The 20,922-nt window shown below is 41.8% G+C and overlaps 2 protein-coding genes across 4 annotated transcripts in view; one reads left to right on the plus strand and one right to left on the minus strand.

The window, feature by feature from the left end:
• Positions 1 to 20,922, plus strand: part of PPM1L (protein phosphatase, Mg2+/Mn2+ dependent 1L) — a 398,046-nt gene that overhangs the window by 107,883 nt on the left and 269,241 nt on the right. The window contains exon 1 of one of the 3 annotated variants that reach the window (XM_006739869.3): positions 16,479 to 16,951. The exons of the other annotated variants lie outside the window; for them this stretch is intronic. Within the exon in view, the coding sequence (XP_006739932.1) occupies positions 16,553 to 16,951 (399 nt within the window). The 5' untranslated portion in view covers positions 16,479 to 16,552. Of the gene's footprint in view, positions 1 to 16,478; positions 16,952 to 20,922 lie in introns of those variants that run through there. 3 annotated transcript variants of the gene reach the window in all.
• LOC145723088 (uncharacterized) lies at positions 12,128 to 16,484 on the minus strand. Its single transcript, XM_081828860.1, is given in 2 exon segments — positions 12,128 to 15,383; positions 15,385 to 16,484. Coding segments are annotated over 2 exon segments (1,086 nt in total). The 5' UTR covers positions 16,291 to 16,484; the 3' UTR covers positions 12,128 to 15,203.

A 20,922-nucleotide genomic window follows, 5' to 3' on the forward strand; every position in this document is an offset into this window, starting at 1 on the left:
TAGAAAGAATGTGTAGGATAAACTCTAGTATGCTAGAAACAAACCTGTAACAAGTATTTTTGATGATACCCTTGGGGGATATGGCAACACTGTTAGTTGCCCATGCAGCCTTGTTAAGAACCCTGATTTTCTTCAGATTATCAGGTGGCAATGTACACAAGGAAGGTGGGATCCTTCTGAGCCCCAAAACATAAATTATGATTTTTTCCAATCCCATTCATCTTTGCTTTTGTGTAGGGAGGTGGTTCAGTTCTGGTCAATGAGCTATGAGTCAAAGTCTGCAGGGCACTTCTGAGAAAATGTTTTTCTCCTTGTCAGCTATCTTGGGACTACAAAGGACCAAGCCAAACCACTGAGGATGCAGAATGGAAAGATGAAAGAATCGAGGTCTTTAATGATCTTACTGAGTTGCAAATTAACTGACTCTGGTTCAGGCCTACCTCTGAATTTCTTATGAAGTGATGTTATAGCCTTATCAAAACCAGTATATTGCATAACTCTAGGGAGAACCATTCACTTTGTACAACATGGCAGTCCTGGATCTTACTGTTTAAGCCACTTTTAGATAGATATTCTATAGTTGCAGCCAAAAGCATCCTACTTCATAAAGTGTGGCAGATGGTGTTCCAATATTAAGAAACTTTCTCTGTGTACCGGTTTATACCTTGCAAGACTATTACTGCAAAGTTCTAAATTATAAGTAACAGAAGCCACATCTCAGATCTAAACAATAAAAGGAACTCATTGGCTCATGTAAATGAGAAGTTCAGAGGTAGGGCAGGCTTCAGGGGGTTTGGGACTTCTTGAGGTCATCAGTAATCTGGCTCTTTTCTAGCCTGATGTTCTCAACTCCATTCTCCCCAGGTTTTGGCTTCTTCTTCAGGCTGTCTTTCTTCATGGTGCAAAATTTTACAGTTATTTCAGACCTAACCCCACCCTTCAAACTCTGATTGAGCCATTGGCTTAGCTTAAGTCACATGCTCCATTTTAGGAGCTGAGGATGGAATCAAATTTCTAAGAAGTCCCTAAATCGAAACTGGAGGTTGGCAAGGAGAGATGAAATGCTGGGACCTAAGCACGAAGTGTCAACTCCATGAACTTGGAATTATAGTGCAAAGGGACTTTTAAAAATGTGTTTAAAATTTACCGATACTCTCGGGATGTGTGGGTGGCTCAGTCGGTTAAGCATCTGCCTTTGGCTGAGGTCATGATCCCAGGGTCCTGGGATTGAATCCCACATCGGGCTCCTTGCTCTGCGGGGAGCCTGCTTCTCCCTCTGCCTGCTTCTCCATCTGCTTGTGCTCTCTCTCTCTCACAATTAAATAAATAAACTCTTTAAAAATAAATAAATAAAATTTACTGATACTCTCAAAAGAGTGTTAGATGGAGATAATCAATGACCTTAGGCCCATGGGTTACCAATAAAGCACGAGATTTGGTGAACTAAGTATAGATCTGGCTGTCTGTAAACCTCTGTGAAGTCCTAGTTTGAACATTTGTGAGATAAGACTTCTGTTTATTTCTAGAACTAGATGTCAAGGCAATCAATAGTGATTTAAAGCAGCTGCATCAGGAGAAATGTCAAACTCTTTGCTCTTTAAAAATGTTAATGGAAAATTTAAAAATCTGTGAACTCTTTTCAACACCTTCAGTTTTCTGAAATCCAAAATTACTAGCGTTAAAAAACAAAATTCAACTGAGTGAATCTAAAGATCAAACTGACTTTACTCAACAATTCATGAATTGGGCAGCATCCCATCTAGCAAATAGAAATGAACTCTGAAGAACTACAAAATGGGAGACTTTTTATAAGGCAGAAGGGGGCAGGAACAGGGAAAGAGTGGATTACCTTATCTTTCTCTTGGGGGAAGAGTGGGTCTATCAGGTGGATTACCATATTAGGGCTGAGCAGGAAATTCCAGATTTACTGGTTTAAGATTGCATTCCTGGGAGAGGCTGAAATTAAGTGTTCAGTCTTGGTTTGCTGATGTGGGGTTTAGCACAAGTAACTCCATTTTGGACCTGTTTTGTCCTTTTTTTTTTTTTTTAACACTAGTATAAAAAAAGAATGCAATGCAATTCAGTCAAATCCACAGACACTTACTGACACAGCTGCCATTTGCACCAGAAAATTAAGCAAAATTGGCAGGATACACAACTAGCTATTTGCAGAGGCACTTGAAATCCATAGCCTATGTTTGCATGGATTCTTGGCACAAGATGCTCAGTGGCAAACCATGGTCATCTGAGAGCCTGGATTAGGTACTCATCACTCTGTAAACATTAAATCTATTTCACACCTGCTTTTGAAACCTGGAAATACTGCCAACTTATTTTCCCAGACGGATTTGGCAAAAATTCCAGTATATTGTACAAAATTATAGATCGGAGTAAATCCAGTTCTCAAATTTATTGGACATCAGGAATCATAAAAAATGTGATATCTATTTCAGAAAGGACCCTGATGACCTCAGAGGGCCTTATCATTTTGACCAGAGCAGTACAGACTGGGAACAGAGAAACTGGGGTCCCAGGATTGGCTGGCCCAAGATTTTCCCTTTAGAAACCATTCCCGGGTAGGTGACGCTATCCACGCCCAAAGCTATAACAAATTTGCTACTTTCTCTCAGAAAAACTGTTCTACAAGCTAATTGCTTTTATTATGGAAATGTATTCCCTGACTGAACTGGAAGGGTGATTTTGAAAATTCAATGTGGTGCAATGTGTATATAAATAAGCTGCTTAGGAGAGGGAGGAAAGAGGTAGCCAATGATAATTCTTTCCTAATGCTCTGAGATTGTCTGTGGTCTAAGCAATTAACCTTTTATTTTTTTTCTTCAGTTTTTAGAAAAGACAATTTGGGCACTTTACATAACCACAGCAGCGCTAGGTTCACACTGTAAGTAGGAAGTGCAAGTGATGGAAAACATCGATATCTCCCTGACCATAGACTTCAGCTTTCCTCTCCTCTTTCAGGAACTAAAGGGGCCGTATAGAGTAGTGGTTAAGGGCTCGGGTCTAGACCAGATTGCCTGAATCCTGGCTCTGTCATTTGTTACCTGGGCAACAGGTAACAATTTATCCAATTTATGGATAAATTACAAACTCTCTGTGCCTAGGCTTCTTTGTCTATGAAATGGAGATAATTGCCTGTGCCATAGGGTTGTTAGAGGTTTTAATTAATTAATACATGTAGAGGATTTAAAGTGGTAAGCACTATGTAAACATTAGCAGTAATTATTTGATACATTTAATTTTCAGATACATTGACCCAAGGAAGCTTTATTGGAATCCCAATATAGCTAAATCATTGTGTACCTTCATACGATATTTTTGCAGACATTTGCTTTGAAAAGTCACTTAACCATCTCAATAGAAGACGAATAGCTCTATAGTTAAATGTAATTTAGTAGACCATCTTAGGAGTTTTCATTCTATACAAATACTCCAAAATGTATATTATTTGAAGGGTCTATAATTTATTTAACAAATATTTGCGGTGCACCTACCTTGTGTGAGGCATTGTCCTAGCATGGAGTTGATGGTACGTGTGTGTGTGTGAGGGCATGCACGCGAAATCCTGTCTTACACGGAACTTGTGTCCTTTCAGGAGGACACAGACAGTAAATAAGCAAATAAGTGATTTGTGAGTTCTATGAAAAAATATAAAGCAAAGTCAGGATAGAGAGTGATGGAGAGCAGGCTTTTATAGGGAAGGCCTCTCTGATAAGGTTACACTTGAGAAATTAGCTGAAGAAGTGAGGAAATGAGCCCTGTGAATATTGGAGAAAAAGGTTGTCTGGGAAGAGGCGCAGAGGCCCTGAAGTGGGAGAAGGCTTGGTATATTTAAGGAGTGGCCATGTGGAGTTGAAACCTGCAAGTCTGTCTCCATACTGCCTTCCATATACCCACATTATCTCCTGCATTTTCCTTCATAAACTCTCTGCTTCAGACAGGAAGATTATGTGAGAAAAAGCAAAAGATCACCACAGTGAAATATAAGTAATATAACTTTATATATATATATATAAAGTTATATTTTATATATATATATTTTAGATATATATTTATATATATATAATTTGTTAGGCTGACTTACACACAGATTCCAAAGAATCGGTGTGGACAACAAAATTGACTTTCCCTTTTCAAAAGCAGCTCAGACTAGGAAGCAAAAAATATTCAACTAAGAGCAGCAACTAGGACATTCTGGAATGCCTCTTAGCCTAGAAAGACCCTCAGCCTAGGGTTTTTGTGTAACATTTTGCACGCTTAGGTCTTTTTCTGAGGTGAGTGCAGGGTCCCTGAAGGGTCTCTGAACCCAATAAAAGTTAAGAATCATCACTTCAGCAAGCAGTATTTTAGAAACCAGAAATATTCTTAGTTTTGTTTAAAAAAAAATCTCAAATGAGCAAAAATGTACCAGAAAAATAAACATATTTTTGATTGCCTTATGTTGTTGAAAAGGGGAGTGTAAGGAAACCAATTGCTTTTTTTTTTTTTTTAAAGGTTTTGTGGATATGGCATCATTTAGGAAATAATTACTGATCTGTTGAATTAAAGCTGGGACGTTAAGTCTGGAAGAGCTTATTTTGAGGGCAAATTGTAAAGAGTAGCAGCCAACTTTGTAGAAAAGCAACCTCCTGGCTAGAGGAATATTCTGAAGAACATTCACAACTGAGTATTACAAGTTTTCTATTTCTGAGGCGGTGCCAAAATTTCTGGGTAAACAGAATCTAAATCAGTTGTTATAAACTAAGAAAATGTGTTATTCTGGGTCCTCTGAGAACCAGCCACCAAAATGAGATTAGACGTGAAAGAATTTTATTAAGGGAAACCTCTGAGTGAGAGAAAATGGGGAGGAAGGCAGATAAACTGGGAGTGCCGTCAAAGTCTGAGGCAAGTCTGACTCTGAATGAAGGAGATCGAGAAGGGAGGTTAGGTGGAAGTGTCCTAGGTCTCCTGCAGCCTGAAGTTCAGCAAGGCTGTCAGGGAGTCCTAGAGCCAAAGTCATGTGCTAGAGAAGTCCCACATCTCCCAGGACTGGGCCTGTCTTGGTCCTTACTGGCTCTGGAGCACTCAGCCCTTGGCTGGGAATAGCCTGTGGGAGGTCCGGCTTCAGCCCAAACTCTGCAATGGATTTCAGTGCAGGGTCATCAATTATGCTATTGATGTTGGAGGTGTGCATTCTCCGGGCCACAGAGAGGGTATCTGCAACACCTGAGGGAGTTGTATCTCTGCAGCTTCCACCAGCTTCAACGCTGGCCCCTCCACCCCAACTCAAGAGGTCATTAGCAGCCATGGGGGCCTGCTGCTTGGGAGAGAGGTGCTGGCCAGGCCGCCAGAAACCGGTGGGGTGTGTCATGCCCCTTGTGTTCTGAGGGGATAGAAGGGGTTGAGACCGTGGGGAATAGAAAAAATATCTTGTCTGATGTTTATTTTCTGAATTATTGGAAATGATCTTTTATAACTGGCTTCCTAAGGATCAGTTACAAAGTTACTGAGTAGCCATACATTGCTCTGTCTGCATCTCTGATTTGTTCTAAAAAGTCAGAGGACAGTTGTTTAGTAAACAGTTTCCATGGGCATAAGGACAGAGCCCGGTTCCTGTGGTCTCAAGAACATTTCAACAAAAGACGAGTTTAAATACCTGCTGGTGAAGGGTAGCTCAGTGAAGATTATGCTGTGGTTAGCTACATCACCGGAGTTTCAGCAATACATCTGCACCCCCCCCCCACCTCAGTCATGCTCCCTCTGCACACGTTCTGCTCTTCCTCCTCGCTGAACACTCTCCTCTCAGGCTGTGTCCTACCTGCTACAGCATATAAGGATCTCTTTTTACACAATGTGATCTGACCTAGAGTATAGAATTTGCTTTTAAATAGGCCTCTCCCTCTGAACATGAATACTCTGGTGCTGAAAATCCAGTATTATTTGCAACAGACACTAACCAGGTCCTACTTGTTATTATTTTAAATGGAAAAAGTGTAATGGGTATTGGTGAATGCTAAGCGTATCCTAAAATGCAACATAACACAGTAAAAAATCTAAAAGTAATAAATAAAATGCTCATGTTAGGGTGTAAATTGCTCAAATCATCACTTTCTGATCACCAAAAAAATTCGTGCAATTAACTAATGATTGCTCTGTATGCAGTAATGTGTGCAGTTTACATGTCCTATGCAGCCGTGATGGTTAATTTTATGCCTCAATTTGACTGGCCAAAGGGATGCCCGGATAGCAGGTAAAACATTATTTTGGGGTGTGTCTTCAAGGATGTTTCTGGAAGAAATTAGCATTTGATTTGGTAGACTGAGGAAAGAGACTGCCTTCACCAATGTGGGTGGGCATCATCCAATCTGTTGAGGGCCAGAAAAGAACAAAAAGGTAGAGAAAGGATGAATTCTCTCTGGGACATCCATTTTCTCCTGCCCTTGACATCAAAGCTCCTGGTTCTCAAGCCTTTGGCCTCAGACTGAATCACACCGGCAGCTTTCCCGGCTCTCTTGGCTCTCCAGCTTGCAGGTGGCAGACTGTGGGACTTCTTGGCCTCCATAACTGCATGAGCCAATTACTACAAGAAATCTCCTCCTATATATCCTCTTATATTGGTTCTACTCGTTCTGTTTCTTTGGAGAACCCTGACTAATAGACTGGCAGACACTATCTGTGACCCTGGCCTTTTCTGCAGCGTTCTGACTTCTAGCTGCCCGCACCTGGAGAGTCTTTGCCTGAGGGTTTCCACAGTCCACAGGATCAGGACTTTGTTATAGGGTAGAACTGTTTTCCAATTAATGCCCTCTGGGGGCAGTTCTCACCAAATGACTGATGGGAGTAGGTGGATAAAGGCTGCGGCTCCCTTACCCCTCACGTGGAATAACGCCGAGGGGTGTATTTATACTACTTCTTTATTGGTGTTTCCCAGATTTTTAACCAAATAGGTATTTGCACCCAAATACCTGTGTCGGGTTTCTGTTGTTGACGGACCTAACCCAAGACTTCTTACCACAAACTTTATGCTCTATAGATGACTGTGATGTTTTAATCTATTTCTTAGCTCCAAAAATATCCCAGATGGACATCCCCTTCATTGAGACTCAGCACACTTCAAAATATCTATGATTCTGACATTCTACCAATTTTATTTAGAATATAAACCATTACATTCCTCCTACATAATTTTGTTTAAAATTGAGGATAGAAATATAAATTTTTCCTATATAAACATTGCTGGAAAACAATATTTCAGGAGATGTGACATGGATGGAACTTGAGTGTTAAAAATCAAGAAGTATCAAAATGTGGAAAAAACAAAATGTCCATTGACTGATGAGTGGATAAACAAAATGGTGTATGTACAAACAATAGAATATTATACAGCCATAAAAAGGAATGAAGTTCTGATACACGTTACAACATGGATGAACCTTGAAAATGTGCTAAGTGAAAGGTGCCACTCACAAAGGGCCACTAACTGTATGACTCCGATTACATGGGATGTTCTGAATAGGCAAATAAAGAGACAGAAAACAGATTAGCAGTTGACAGGGGCTGGAGGAAGGGCAAATGAGAGTGGCTGCCAATGTGTTCAGACTTTCTTTTGGGAGTGAGAAAAGCATTCTGGAATTAGAGAGTGGTGATGGTTGCACAACTTTGTAAATATGCTGAAAACCACTGAAATCAAGAAGCATCCTACTAGGAAAATGTTAACTGGGAAGATGTTCTGTGGGATAGACTTATACTGCCCTGCACTGATCTCTAATTATTTTCTGGTTGCGTAGGTACTAGATTTAGTTTATGAAACTTCCCGGATTTTCTTGAAGGTGGCTTTTTGCTCAAGGCCGCTGATGATCCCTGGGAAGATTGCCTGACACGAACCACATTCTCATGGGCTGCAGAGAGGAGATTATGATCATTATTGGAGGAAGGCTCTCAAGGAGCTTACCTTGGAAGTTGTGTTGTCATGGCATTTCACTAGTCGGCAGTTGGGCTCTCTGCAATAGTTGTTACTAGTCCCCCATGCTCACAGCACAACTCATTAGCACCTCACCTCACGCCTCAGCCCACATCTGTCTCATCTGCCTCCCTGAGGCCTCATTGTCACTCCTGAGGCACCACATGCTGCAAGATTGCTTAGTACGCATGACATGCACTGGTCTGACCAGTGATGAGGCTCCAGGTATGCAGGCAAGAGTGTCCTGGTTTTTTCCCTGATTCTTGCTGACTCCCTCTTGATCTTCACCTCACTCAGAGGAAGCCCCCTTGGCCAACATGGGCTTTGGCATGTCTAACAGCTGCCCAGAGGGCTGAGTAACAGCTGGGGAGTATGGGGAGTTGGTGCCCCTTCGGGTAAAATTTGACCAATAGAAGAGTAGATGTGAAGAAACAGCCAAATAAATACTTCTCTCCGCCCGCCCCCCCCCACCATGAACTGTTCTGAGATGCAATGTTTCCATGTAGCTTCTTGAGAGATGAATGTCAGAGAGTGAGCACCCAGCTGTTTTCTGGTGTAGTTGTGGCCAGCAATAATGTACCACCTTGTATATCTTCCCCTCTTTTCTGGATTCATTTCCCTTTCCCCTTCACTTTACTTCCTGGTATTGTGCCCCCACAAATGAAGAGATCGCATATTAGTGTTGCCTAGGGCTCTGTTTTCTTGGGGACCTATGATAAGATAGTATATCATTTGTTCTTACAAAAAAGCGTAACCTGTCCAGAGCAGAGATTGGCACACACTAGGGGCAAAGTGGAGGAAATGTTGGTGCCTAGCATGGTATGCTATCAAGACATAATAAATTGATTTGGACAAATGAGATTATCTAACTCACTTCCTTGCCATTAGACAAAGCTACCACTTCCTTTTATGTGGTATGCAAATTTATATTTTGTAAAGAAAACAAAACTATACCACAGTCTGTTTAGCAATTTAAAATATCCTATTGTAAATCAGCATTTTAACCTATGTGTACCACAAGTGATAAGCATAATGTGCTGAAATAAAACTAAATACACTGGCAAACGCAAACATTCAACTAAATGACTTTTGTCCTTAAAAATATTTACTGTTGGAGACTAATCACTTCAAAATTTGTGCAATTATTCTGAAGTTTGGAAACTAGTAGCCTACATTTGGTATATGGGCACTTCACATAAACTATCCTATATAGCATGCCCTTCTCAATTAGCACCTTTGTTTGCTAATGAGTTATACTGCACAGTGTATTGGGAATGGTAGGAAAAATAGCTGGAGAAATGTATCCTGAGTGCATTGGAGATTCTGGTGTGCATGGAGGAATAAAAAGCTTGCTTGTCCACTCTAAGCATGATATAAAAGGCACAGGTTATTAATAAAAATAAAATATAAGCAACAAAACCAGAAACAAGGCTCCTTATATTTCAAAGCATCAAAAACAACGGAAAGGTAAATGATAAGATGGGAAAAATATTTACAGTTTGAATAGTAGCTTTAAGATAAAAAAAACTTTTACACTTCAAAAGAAAAAAGACAAATATCCTAGTAGAAAATGGACAAAGGACACTCATTTTGTAAAAATGTTCTTGCAAAGAATTTCCCTGTGTCGTAATGAAAGTATGATCTTAAGAAGAGCAACAATGTAAACAAAACAAAACAAAACAAAACAACCCTGGATGGCCTTTAACATTTTGTCTGTTAGTAAAATCAATTTTTAACTACCCATGGGTGAGTTGTTCTTTGACTTTTCTTTTTTATTGCTATCCAGGATTCAAAGGCACAGTGATTAGTTTCACTTATTACCAGCAATAGTAGACAGAATTTGAGTGGGGCTGAAATAATGATTTAGAATAACTACCTTCATTCATTCATGAACAAACATTTATAGTGCTTAGTGTGTGCCAGGCATTGTGTTAGGTGCTGCAGGTACACTGGAGAGCGAAACAGAGATGGTTCCTGCTCTCATGGAGCATATAAACTATAGTGAGAGTCAGGGCGGGGAGCAGGCATTAACGTCATAAAATCACACAAAATATATATGTACAACTTTGATGAGCACTCTGAAGTAAAGTACAGGTTGCCATGACAGAGAGAAGAGGGACCTCATTTTGATTGTTGAGTCAGGAAGAGCTCTTGAGGGAGTGATATAGAGCTGAGATGTGAGGGATGATAGGTAACTAGGAAGTGTGGATGGAAGAGTGGGCTTGGGAAAAGTGAGCATACCAGCTAAATGGAACTGCATGAATAAAGGTCCTGAGTCAAAAGTGAGATTGATGCTTTATAGGAACTGTAAGAAGGCAAATGTGGCTGAAGTGGATGGGCTGAGGGAGCAGGTGCCACGGCATAAGGCTGAGAAGGACAAGAAGGCCATTGCTAAGACTTGTGCCTTTGTTCTAAGAGCACTGAGAAGTCATCTAGGGGTTTTAAGCAAGATTATTCAACTATTCATAATGTTTCACATTATAAATTAGCTAGAATGTTGATGTGTGTTAATTAGGATAAAAATTTAGGTAATGCTTTAGATTAACTTTATAATTTTGGAAGCTTGTTTGAAGATTATCATAGAGAAGCCTAGGGTAATTAGATGAAGGATTCTTAGGATAAGTGTGGTTTATGTACACAGACTTGCAATGATATAAAAATCTTATTCAGAAAAGAGGTCTCCTTGATATATCTTTGTAATTAATACAAAAACATGGGTTATAGAAAAGGACCCTGTGTTTTTGGAGTCCAGTGAAATAAAATCGTATTACACCGTAACATGATTGGTGTCTGTCAGATTAGTTTTCCATTTGACCCACAATTGAGATATTAAAATTACAAGTCCAGATTGATGTATTATACTTACTTAAAATGATGAATTTATTTTCTTAGATGTACTACTAAAACAGATTCATTTCCACTTAAAGTGCATTTAAAACTGAAGATTTATTATTGAATTGTACATCCAAGAAGGTTTTATGAGAAGCACTGAAGGTTAAAAATGGGTTAATAGTCACGATCATGGTTAATCATTTACTTAAAGACCAATGTTGAAAATCACATTTAGGATAGAATTTATAGTAATGGTCCTTTTTATGAAACAGCTTTGATCACACTGTTGGTGGGAGTGTAAATGAGAACAATGTATTTTCAAAAATAATTTGGCCCCAAATTGTAAAGTTGAACATTTTCATTCCCAACTACCCAGTAATTTCACTGCTGGGTATATATTGTAGAGAAAGTTTTACACACATATCCCAAGAGATAGTACAAAGATTAGTCATGAAATCATTGATCATAAGAGCAAAAAACTGGATACTTAAATGTTTATAGAAGGAAGATAGATAAATTGTAGAATAGTCACACAGTAGAATATTATGGAGCAGTGAAAATGAACTATATGCAATGGAAGGATCTAGAAATCAGTAGTAAGTAAAAAAAAAACCAGAGGACTACACACAGTAAGATACCTGTTTTATTTATTTATTTATTTATTTTTAAAAAGATTTTATTTATTTATTTGAGAGAGAGAGAATGAGAGAGAGCACATGAGAGGGGGGAGGGTCAGAGGGAGAAGCAGACTCCCTGCCGAGCAGGGAGCCCGACATGGGACTCGATCCAGGGACTCCAGGATCACGACCTGAGCCGAAAGCAGTCGCTTAACCAACTGAGCCACCCAGGCGCCCAAGATACCTGTTTTATAAAAAGCTTAAAACCAAGCAAAACTAAAAAAATATATTACTTACGGATGCAGACATATATGATGACGTTATTTTTTAAAAAGACAAGGGGATGGTAAAACACAAAATTCATGATAGCAGTTACCTGTGGAGGACAAGGAGGGAAGTGGGATAGGGAAAGAAACTCGTAGGCTGGTACAGAGATTGGTCACAGTTTGGTTTTTAGGTGGGATGATGGGTTCATGGGTGTAGTACTCATGGTTGTTGTGCTTCATGCACCCTTTTGTATGTATAGTTTAAAAATATAGATGTATACTGATAGAATATTAGTAAAAGAATACTACTCAATACTCAGTATATTTTTGTATGCAAAAGGCAGGAAAAATACAGAATACAAATATGAATGATGTGGAACACAAATATAAACAATACAGAATACAAATCAAACTCGTAATTGGGAAATAGAAAAATGTGCAGAGAATTTCTACATGTATAGAAGATTAATTTAAAATTTATTTCAGGGATATTTTTATTACATTCATCATTCAGAGCTGATAAGTCATTTTACTTAATTTTTACAACTTTGTTATAAGTGGCAAAAACAAAAAGAAATGAGGACATCATAGAACGACATCATACAGAAAATAGATTTGTTATCAAACTCTTTTAAAGATTTCTTAAACCTAAAAGCTACAATTCTGAAAGTTTTTTCTGAGAATGTGTTACTTCTAAAAGCTATATATTTTGTTCTTTATATTCTTTTTTAAATTTTTTAAAATTTTTTAATTTTTTAAAAGATTTTATTTATTTATCTGACACAGAGAGACACAGTGAGAAAGGGAACACAAGCAGGGGGAATGGGAGAGGGAGAAGCAGGCTTCCCGCGGAGCAGGGAGCCCGATGCGGGGCTCTATCCCAGGACCCTGAGATCATGACCTGAGCTGAAGGCAGCCGCTTAACGACTGAGCCACCCAGGCGCCCCTGTTCTTTATATTCTTGCAAGGCTGACATGAGTTCATTGCAGAGTTAAAAATGGTAATTACCTGGTAAATATTTATTACCATTACTGTATTTCATGAAAACCTAGGATTGCAATTAGCTCTTGGTTCATTACTATGTCACCTGTAATGGTACAGTATTTGCACAAGGCACAGTCTATGGTACTCTTTTCTTCCCTGTGAAATTCAGACAGTATTTTACTCTAGCAACAAATCTTTTAGGCTTTTATGTAGAGATGAAGGACAGTTTACTTGTACTTGTCCACTGCCCAGCACATATTCTCTGTGGGTGAGGTACTTAACAGTGCAGTGCTGACAAGGCTAAAGTCAAAGGTTAAAGTCAGAACTGTGGGATAAGAGCCTGTGTACTCTTTTTCAGATTTCTGTAACAAAGAGCCACTGAAATGTTACTAGAGAAGCATAAAAATTAGACTAATCATCTCAGTATCACTGGGCAATCAATGGATGCTAAGGGGATTGAATTGGTGGTCAGAAGAACTGAGTTTGAGTTTCCAACTTCTTATATTGAATTGTGGCATTCAGTTAACATCTTTGTGCCTCATTTTCCTCATATTATAACAGAGATAATAGCTCCTTTATCTTCCTCCTAGGATTGTTATGAGAATGGAAATAAATTGATATACATGAAAAACCTTTATAATTTCTAGGAATATGCAAATGTTAGTTTGTCACTAGAGGAAGGTCTTTTTCTCAAATACATTAACATTCACAGTGACCTCTAACAAAACGCTTTATTAGGCCTTTAAAAGTTACTATGTAAACGATACGAGTTTCTTAAAAGAAATGAGAAAATGCCTATAGGGTCTGCTGGAAAAATCATTTTATTGATTTTTCACAAAAATGAACTATTTAGATGTAAATGTCAAAGCTTATCTCCACAGAATCCACAGGGTATCTAGATTTATCAAGTCAAGACCTCCTTTTGCTATTTAACTTCCAGGGAAACCAGTATGGTCCTTTCTCTTCTTTATTTAGGTATGGAAGAAACACAAGTCATGCCTCTCATGAGTATCTCCTGCTATCATCAATATAGTAATGTTGTGGACAGGCTGGATGGGCCCCTAGGTTTGGAATTTTACTTCTGCTCCAGGGCCTGGTTGGACTTGTAGTTCTGGAATCTTGATCAACTTATCTGGAAGGTGCCTTTGCCTTAAGAGAAAGGTTCATGTACAGAGAAACTGATAATGCACCCAAAAGCCGTTTGCTAATTTACAGTAAGAAATAATGTAAACTCATATCTTCATGCCAACACTAATGTATTACTTTTGCTTTATAGTTCCTAAAGGCTTTTTAAATTCATTATCTCATTTTGGAATCTCATGACTTACGACTTTTGAACAGAATGACTTAATTTATTTCAAAACTGTTTATTCTATTTATCAGATGGAATATACCAAAAAGTGCAAAACAAAATAGGGGACCATATCTTAGTTGTCAAAAACAACATACTGTTGGGGCGCCTGGGTGGCTCAGTTGGTTAAGTAGACTGCCTTTGGCTCAGGTCATGATCCTGGAGTCCCAGGATAGAGTCCCGCATCAGGCTCCCTGCTGAGCAGGAAGTCTGCTTCTCCCTCTGACCCTCCCCCACTCTCATGCTCTCTCTCTCTCAAAAAACGAACAAACAAACAAAAAAAACAAAACCAAGAACATACTGTTAACAGTTCTTCGTATTTCCTTCCTGTCTTTTCTATGCATGCTTATGTAATTGAGAACATACTGTATATGCCATTTAAATGTCAAAGTTTTCTTTCTTTTTTTGGTTATGATGGCAATCTATGCTTTTTGTACAACTTTTTGGAAAAGTTGTAAAAAGCACACAAAAGTCCAGGGGCAGAACATGAAAACCACATATCATCTACTACTGTAGTTAAACACACTGAACATTTTGGTGTATTTCCTTCCAGTATTTTATTCCTTTTTATTTTATTTTATTATTTATTTATTTATTTCTTAAAAACGTAGTCGGGATCATACCAAGGCAGGAATACTTGGGGAGACAGACACTGGCTGGGCTTGGATCAGGCAGCCTCTACTCTCCAGTCTAGCGGACTGGAAGGGGCAGATCAGCACTTTTCTTCCTGGACAGGGGTAGCGAGAGTGACTCTTTTCCTTTAAAGCTCACTTCTTTCTGTATTTTAAGCTGATTTGTACATTGTTCATTTCCCCCAAATCTTCAAGGCCATCGACACCTGCCCGTATTTCAACAAGTTATCCTTGATGGTTTCGGGAAGCCCGTACTCTTCTCTGCGGCCCTTCACTTCCGCTCATCGAGAGACTCCCGCCCCGACTGCACTTTCTCCTGCGATGACTGAGCAGGTGGAATGAGGCCTCGAGTTTGGAGCTTCAAAAGGATCCTGAAACTCGAACAGCCCAGGCACAGCTCTCGCCCCGCGGCGGGGTCGGGAGCGCCCCGTGGCTCCACTAGGAGGCTCCGAGTCTCTCCGCCGAAGGGCTGCCACCACCGAAGGCCTTCGCGTTTCGTCCTCTGCTCCAAGGGCGGCCGCAGCCCTCAGGGAGGCCAGCCCATCCTCGCCCCTCCCGAGGTTATCCTCAGAGCTCACTTCCCTGGGGCTCCGAGTGCTCACATCCTGCTGTCGTCGGGAGGGTCTTTCTCGTCGCGAGAAAGGTTCTAGGCCTCAGGCTCGCTCTCCGCCTCTCTTGAGATCCCGGCAGGCCTCTGTCACAGAACCCAACGGTCGGATCCTCTCCGCCTCGTTTTGCGAGCCTGGAGAAGTGCGTCCCTTCTCGCTTGCCTTATGCCAGGCGAGGCGGGGACCGCACTACAGTGCTACCAGCCGGAGGGGGGAACGCTCACGTGCGGCACTTTGCTTTCCAGCCGGCGACAATAGCTCTCGAGAAAACCACCGTTCAGACGACCAGGACTAGTATTATTTTGTCCTGGGAGCCCGCACAGGAGGGAGGAAAGGCCATCTACCCGACCTGGGCAGCGGACGCACCCCTTTTCTCCCCCTCGGTTCGTCTGAACGGCCCGGAGCGGCGGGCCAGCCAGCCTCGGCGGAGCTGCCTCAGCCTTTGACAGCTCGGCGCGAGCACCTCGGGCCTGGAGTCCCAGCTCCAGGGGAGGGACGGGGCGGGGCGAGCGCGCGCGGGGCGGGGCGAGCGCGAGCGGGGGCGAGAGGAGGGAGCGCGCGAGCGGAGCCGAGCGGTGCCGAGCAGAGCAGGGAGGTATTGGGGAGAGGCTGGCTGAGCCCGCCGGCGCGGATCGTGCTGCGTCGCCGGGCTCCGCGTACCCCCGCCTCTGCCCAGGCTCCCGCAAAACTTTTATTCTCTGGGGGCTTCCCGGGGTGTCTGAAGGAATCGGAGCGCTCGGCAAGCTCTGCGCTCCCCTGCCGCGGCGACCCAGGGGACGTGCATCCCTTGCCCGCTGGGCTCTCGCGCCCCGCGCCTCCTCACCTGCTGCTGATCTCTCCCCAGAGCGGCGAGGGGGCACCGGCGGAAGGGCCGCGCGGGCGCCAGCGCCTCCGAATTCTCCCGCCCACCACCGTAGACTCGCCCGGCGCAACTTTAACTTGATTCCTCTAGCCCAGCTCGGGCACCCGCGGCTGCTGCTTTGCTGCCACCTTTGCCGTCTCGGCCGCCGCCTCACAAAGGGGCGCGTGGAGGGGAGGCGGCACATCCGCGGGCACAGGCGCCGGTGCGCAAGGCGCGGGCCTCCTTGCCGCCGAGGCCGGGAGACAAAAGGGAAACTGCCTCTGTTCGCCGTGCGGGCTGGGAGCAGCCTGCTCGTCCGCCTCCTGCCCGGCTCCGCGAGTCTCCTCCCCCAAGCCTCGGCTGCTGCTCCGCCTCCCTCCCCGCGGGCTGTCCCCGCAGTGCTCCGGGACCCGGCGAGCCTTCGGGGCGCGCGTCGCTGCTGGTGGTTGGGGCTGTAGCGATAATAAATGATAGAGGATACAATGACTTTGCTGTCTCTGCTGGGTCGCATCATGCGCTACTTCTTGCTGAGACCCGAGACGCTCTTCCTGCTGTGCATCAGCTTGGCACTGTGGAGTTACTTCTTCCACACGGACGAGGTGAAGACCATCGTCAAGTCCAGCCGGGACGCCGTGAAGATGGTGAAGGGCAAGGTGGCCGAGATCATGCAGAACGATCGGCTCGGGGGGCTCGACGTCCTGGAGGCCGAGTTTTCCAAGACCTGGGAGTTTAAGAGCCACAACGTGGCTGTGTATTCCATCCAGGGCCGGAGAGACCACATGGAGGACCGATTTGAAGTTCTTACGGACCTAGCCAACAAGACGCACCCGTCTATCTTCGGGATCTTTGACGGACACGGGGGTGAGGTAGGAGTTCTCTGGGGTTTTGTTTGTGTGGGTGTGCGTAAACAAGAGGATGTGTGAGCAGCGGGGTAGGAACTGGGTGCGAGGGGCGTGGTGATGACCTGGTGACCGGCTGGACAAAGACACTAGATCCAAATGTGGCTCAACTTGCTAAAAAATACTGCTGGGTCCAGACCTCTTGGTCTCAGTGGCCAATTTGGGGGAGGGAGGGTCGTCCTCAATCTATTTTGTGCCTCATAATTTGAGGTTTCCCAAGGCCAGAACCCAGCAAATGACTGTGCTAGCTTTTCGAGGAGAGTTTATGGTTTCTGCTGTGAACTTTGGCCTAGGGCCTCAGCGCCCCTGTTCTAGGGTTTGAGGCTAAGCTAGGCACAAAGAAGAAAGAAAATACCTTTGATTCTCTTTAGGGAAAAGAGACAAAATCTGCTGAGCCGAGTCAGTGAGGGCTCATTGAAGATGAAGGAAGCTGTGACTCCTTCCCATCCCGTTCTCCTAGAGGAAGAACCCGAAGGGCAGCTCTTCGCTTCTTCCCAACTCCATTAACTTTGCAAGTGCAATCGGGCCAGTTGACAGTAGCGCCTCACTGGTCGCCTGCTTTTAGCTGGATCGTGGCACGGGACCGGGATGCCTCTGGCCTTTGCCGAGGTGGCAATGCCCGCAGAGGCGGCGGTGCCCAGATCTCGTCCGGGCGCCCTGGCCGGCTTGGTGCGCAGGCATCTCCCTGCTTCTAAACTCCTTTATTTGGGGTTCATCTGGGGCAAAAGATGATGTTGGAGGCCGGTTCGGGTACCTCTGCCGCATTTCTGCGGCACCCTGATTGCGCGCCGGGGCTCAGATTTCCTGGAGGTAGGGGCGAGGGTCGGCTCTGGTCCTTGGGCATTAGCCCAGGGGAAGTGAGTGGCAAATGTGGCTCCAGCGCCATTCTCCCAAGCGCATCAGTCAGCCACCCCATCTCTCTCAATTGGCAGTTGGTAAGAGTTTCAATGCTGCATACTATTTTTTTTTTTTTTTGCAGGATACTTTTTTACTCATATTCCCTCTGCCCCCTTTGCCACCCCCTCTTCATGAGTCCCCCACCCCACCCCACTCCCCGTGCTCTGTACCTCATCCAACTTTCCCTCCAACTCTCATTTTGGTCCTCTGGTCTCTGGTGGGCTGTAGGGGATGTCAGCAGGTCATGATTTGCTTTTTCTTTGGCCTTTGCTTTGGGTGAACATTGAGAAAGCTTTCAGTTGGTTGTTATTTTATTTGCATTCTGTCTTTGATACAAAGTCACTTCACCCACCACTCTGCTAATCTTTCCCAGATACTGTATCTGTCTGCCGTAAACCAACTTTGCCAGGAATGACAAACTTAGTTGGAAAATTTATTTGGTAGAATTGAAATCAATTTTTGCTATTTTCCATCCACCCTAGCCCTATGTTCTGTCTTTCAAAATGAAGGTTTGTTACTGGTTGTAATTTTGTAGCTTTTTGTGTAGGGTGGGGTTCCTTTCCCCTTGGTCACAGGATAGGTGAAAGACCTGAAATTAATTGAGGGAAGAGATGCTCCGTGCTTGGGTAAAAACATATTTGAATGATAATATTCCCAGTACAATGACTAAATTGTTTTCTTGGTTTGATCAGAATGTCTCTATTTTCATTTTATATGCCTAGCCTAGACTTTTAAATCATTTAATAAAGCTTCTATGTATTATATATTTTTAAATTAAAATTGGGCAGCTGTTAATCTGCTTCTGGTCTTAGAAAGCACAGATTTATTTTTAATTTAAAGGTCCAGATGTAATATTAATGTTGTGAAACTTTGGGTTGTGCTTGCCTGGGTGTGTGGTACTGACATATTTTGAGCCTGCACGTGTAAGTGAATGAGTATTTTAAATTTTCTTTTAAGTTGATATTCTAAAACCTGGAAGTTGTGGACCTAAACAGATTTCAGGTTGAAAAATTTCCAGTACTATCTTCTGGTAAATGTATCATCCAGAAAAGGGACATGATAAATGTTTTTATTTAAATAGAAGAATTTTACACGTATAGGTACCCTCCTTAAAAATAGAGTAATTGTTCTATCTGTAATCTCCTATAGTATGTAGCCAGTTCATTCATCTTGGCTTTGTTTTAGGGCAAAATAAGAAAAGTAATGTAAAAGGTAGTTCTTTAGTTGCTATTGGGAATGTGATAATAACAAATAATATTAGGTATTTTCTTTCTTGCTTTTTCTTTCATTCAAAGAAAACCCCACCATCTAATTGTTGTCTTTTGTGTTGTTTTAGCTCCTGTAACATTCACCAGAGGAGGGTGCCACTGTTTGATTTTGGTACAGATGATAGTTGTCTCCTTTCAGAAAAGAGGAAGCTTTTTCTGAGCTCCCTATTATTTGTATATGTTGTGTACAGAAGATAAATGAGGACTTTAATTTTATTTCTACTAATATTTCTACTAATTCAAACTAGTCTATAAAAAATGAGGGCCCATCTACAATGGTACTGCTTTTTAAATGTAGAAAGGAGCTAAGCCAACTTGTATATATACATTTCATCCCATTTTTTAGATAAGGTATTTGTTGATGGGCTTAAGATGTGACCTTCCTAAGGTTAGTTCAAGACTTTCAGTTTGGTGATTTTTATATTAAACCACTGGACAAGTTAATTTGCATATTTACCTTGATAGATAGCACACTAGGGATACAAAGGTGAATGAGATAGGCTTCCTGTCCTCACAAAGTTTCAGTGTAGTGAGAAAGATCTGTATAACAAAAGTTACAGTCATGGTGTGCTTAGGGTGTTATGGGAACACTGAGTAGGGGCATTTAAATCGTACTGGTAGGTGGGAGGCCCAGGGAAAGACACTTTGAAGACATTATTTACTGCAAGTTAAAGGCACAGGCTTTGGTTTGAGATCTGGCTTTGAATCTCTGCTTTGCCTTATATTGGCTGTGACCATGGACAAGTTGCTTAGTCAACTTTATCTGGGAGTTATTAATCTGAAAAATAGGGATAATAATGCACATAAGGTACACCTCTATCAGTTGTATTTTACCGTATCTAGAGAAATACTTAATGGATGTGGAAGGATGTGGAAAAGAAAGCTTAGAGACCAAGAAGTCTGCATTGTTAGGGCAACAATATCCTAGGAAGAGAGACTCTACATGCGAAAGCCACAGTTTTGATCACTAGAAAGGCATATGTTGGATATGGATAATTTCAAACTTTATATCTCTTTGTTCGAACTTATGGTAAACTGATTACTAATTTGGGATTTCAGGTATCTTAGCATTGGGGAAGCAGCATCCTGGCTTCTGGTGCAAATTTTCTGATTAATGGAAAGGAATATTCTCTATGATTGATTAATAAGTTGGTATTCTGATTCCCACTTCAGCCTCTTAGCATGAGTTGATACTCTTTAGTCTATTCAATTGTGTATTTTTGAAAAAGATTTATCTCTGGACTTCTTATGCTGAGGACCAGACTCTGGATAGCTGTGACTTCTACCTGAATGACATCTTAAAGAGATTTGTCTCAGTGTTCTTATAGGCCAGCTTCCTCACTTGATGCTGTTGGGCCCTTGAGACATTCTAATCATGATACTGTGGGTGGATGGTTGATGTGTGTGTGTGTGTGTGTGTGTGTGTGTTTAAAGCTATGGCAGTGATTGTTTTTCTGTATAATAAAAGATTTAAAATATTATTTAAAATATTATTCTAAAAGATTTAAAATATTATTTAAAATATTATTCTAAAAGATTTAAAATATTATTCTGTATAATAAAAAATTTAAAAATAAAAGATTTACAACAAAAGGTAAAAAAATAGCTCAAATTATACCAACTGATGTGGAAAGGTTATTTTTAAAATTAAAAAATAATGTTTATCTAGGAAAATGTTTTTGTGTGTGTGTGCTTATCTCTAATTTTTATCTACTGGCAAAAGGTGGGTGTTTTTTTGTTTGCTTCTTTTACTTTTTATATTATTTAGAAGAA

Source organism: Leptonychotes weddellii, chromosome 1 (assembly GCF_054177405.1).
Source record: "Leptonychotes weddellii isolate Sample4059 chromosome 1, ASM5417740v2, whole genome shotgun sequence".
NCBI classification, from domain to species: domain Eukaryota; kingdom Metazoa; phylum Chordata; class Mammalia; order Carnivora; family Phocidae; genus Leptonychotes; species Leptonychotes weddellii.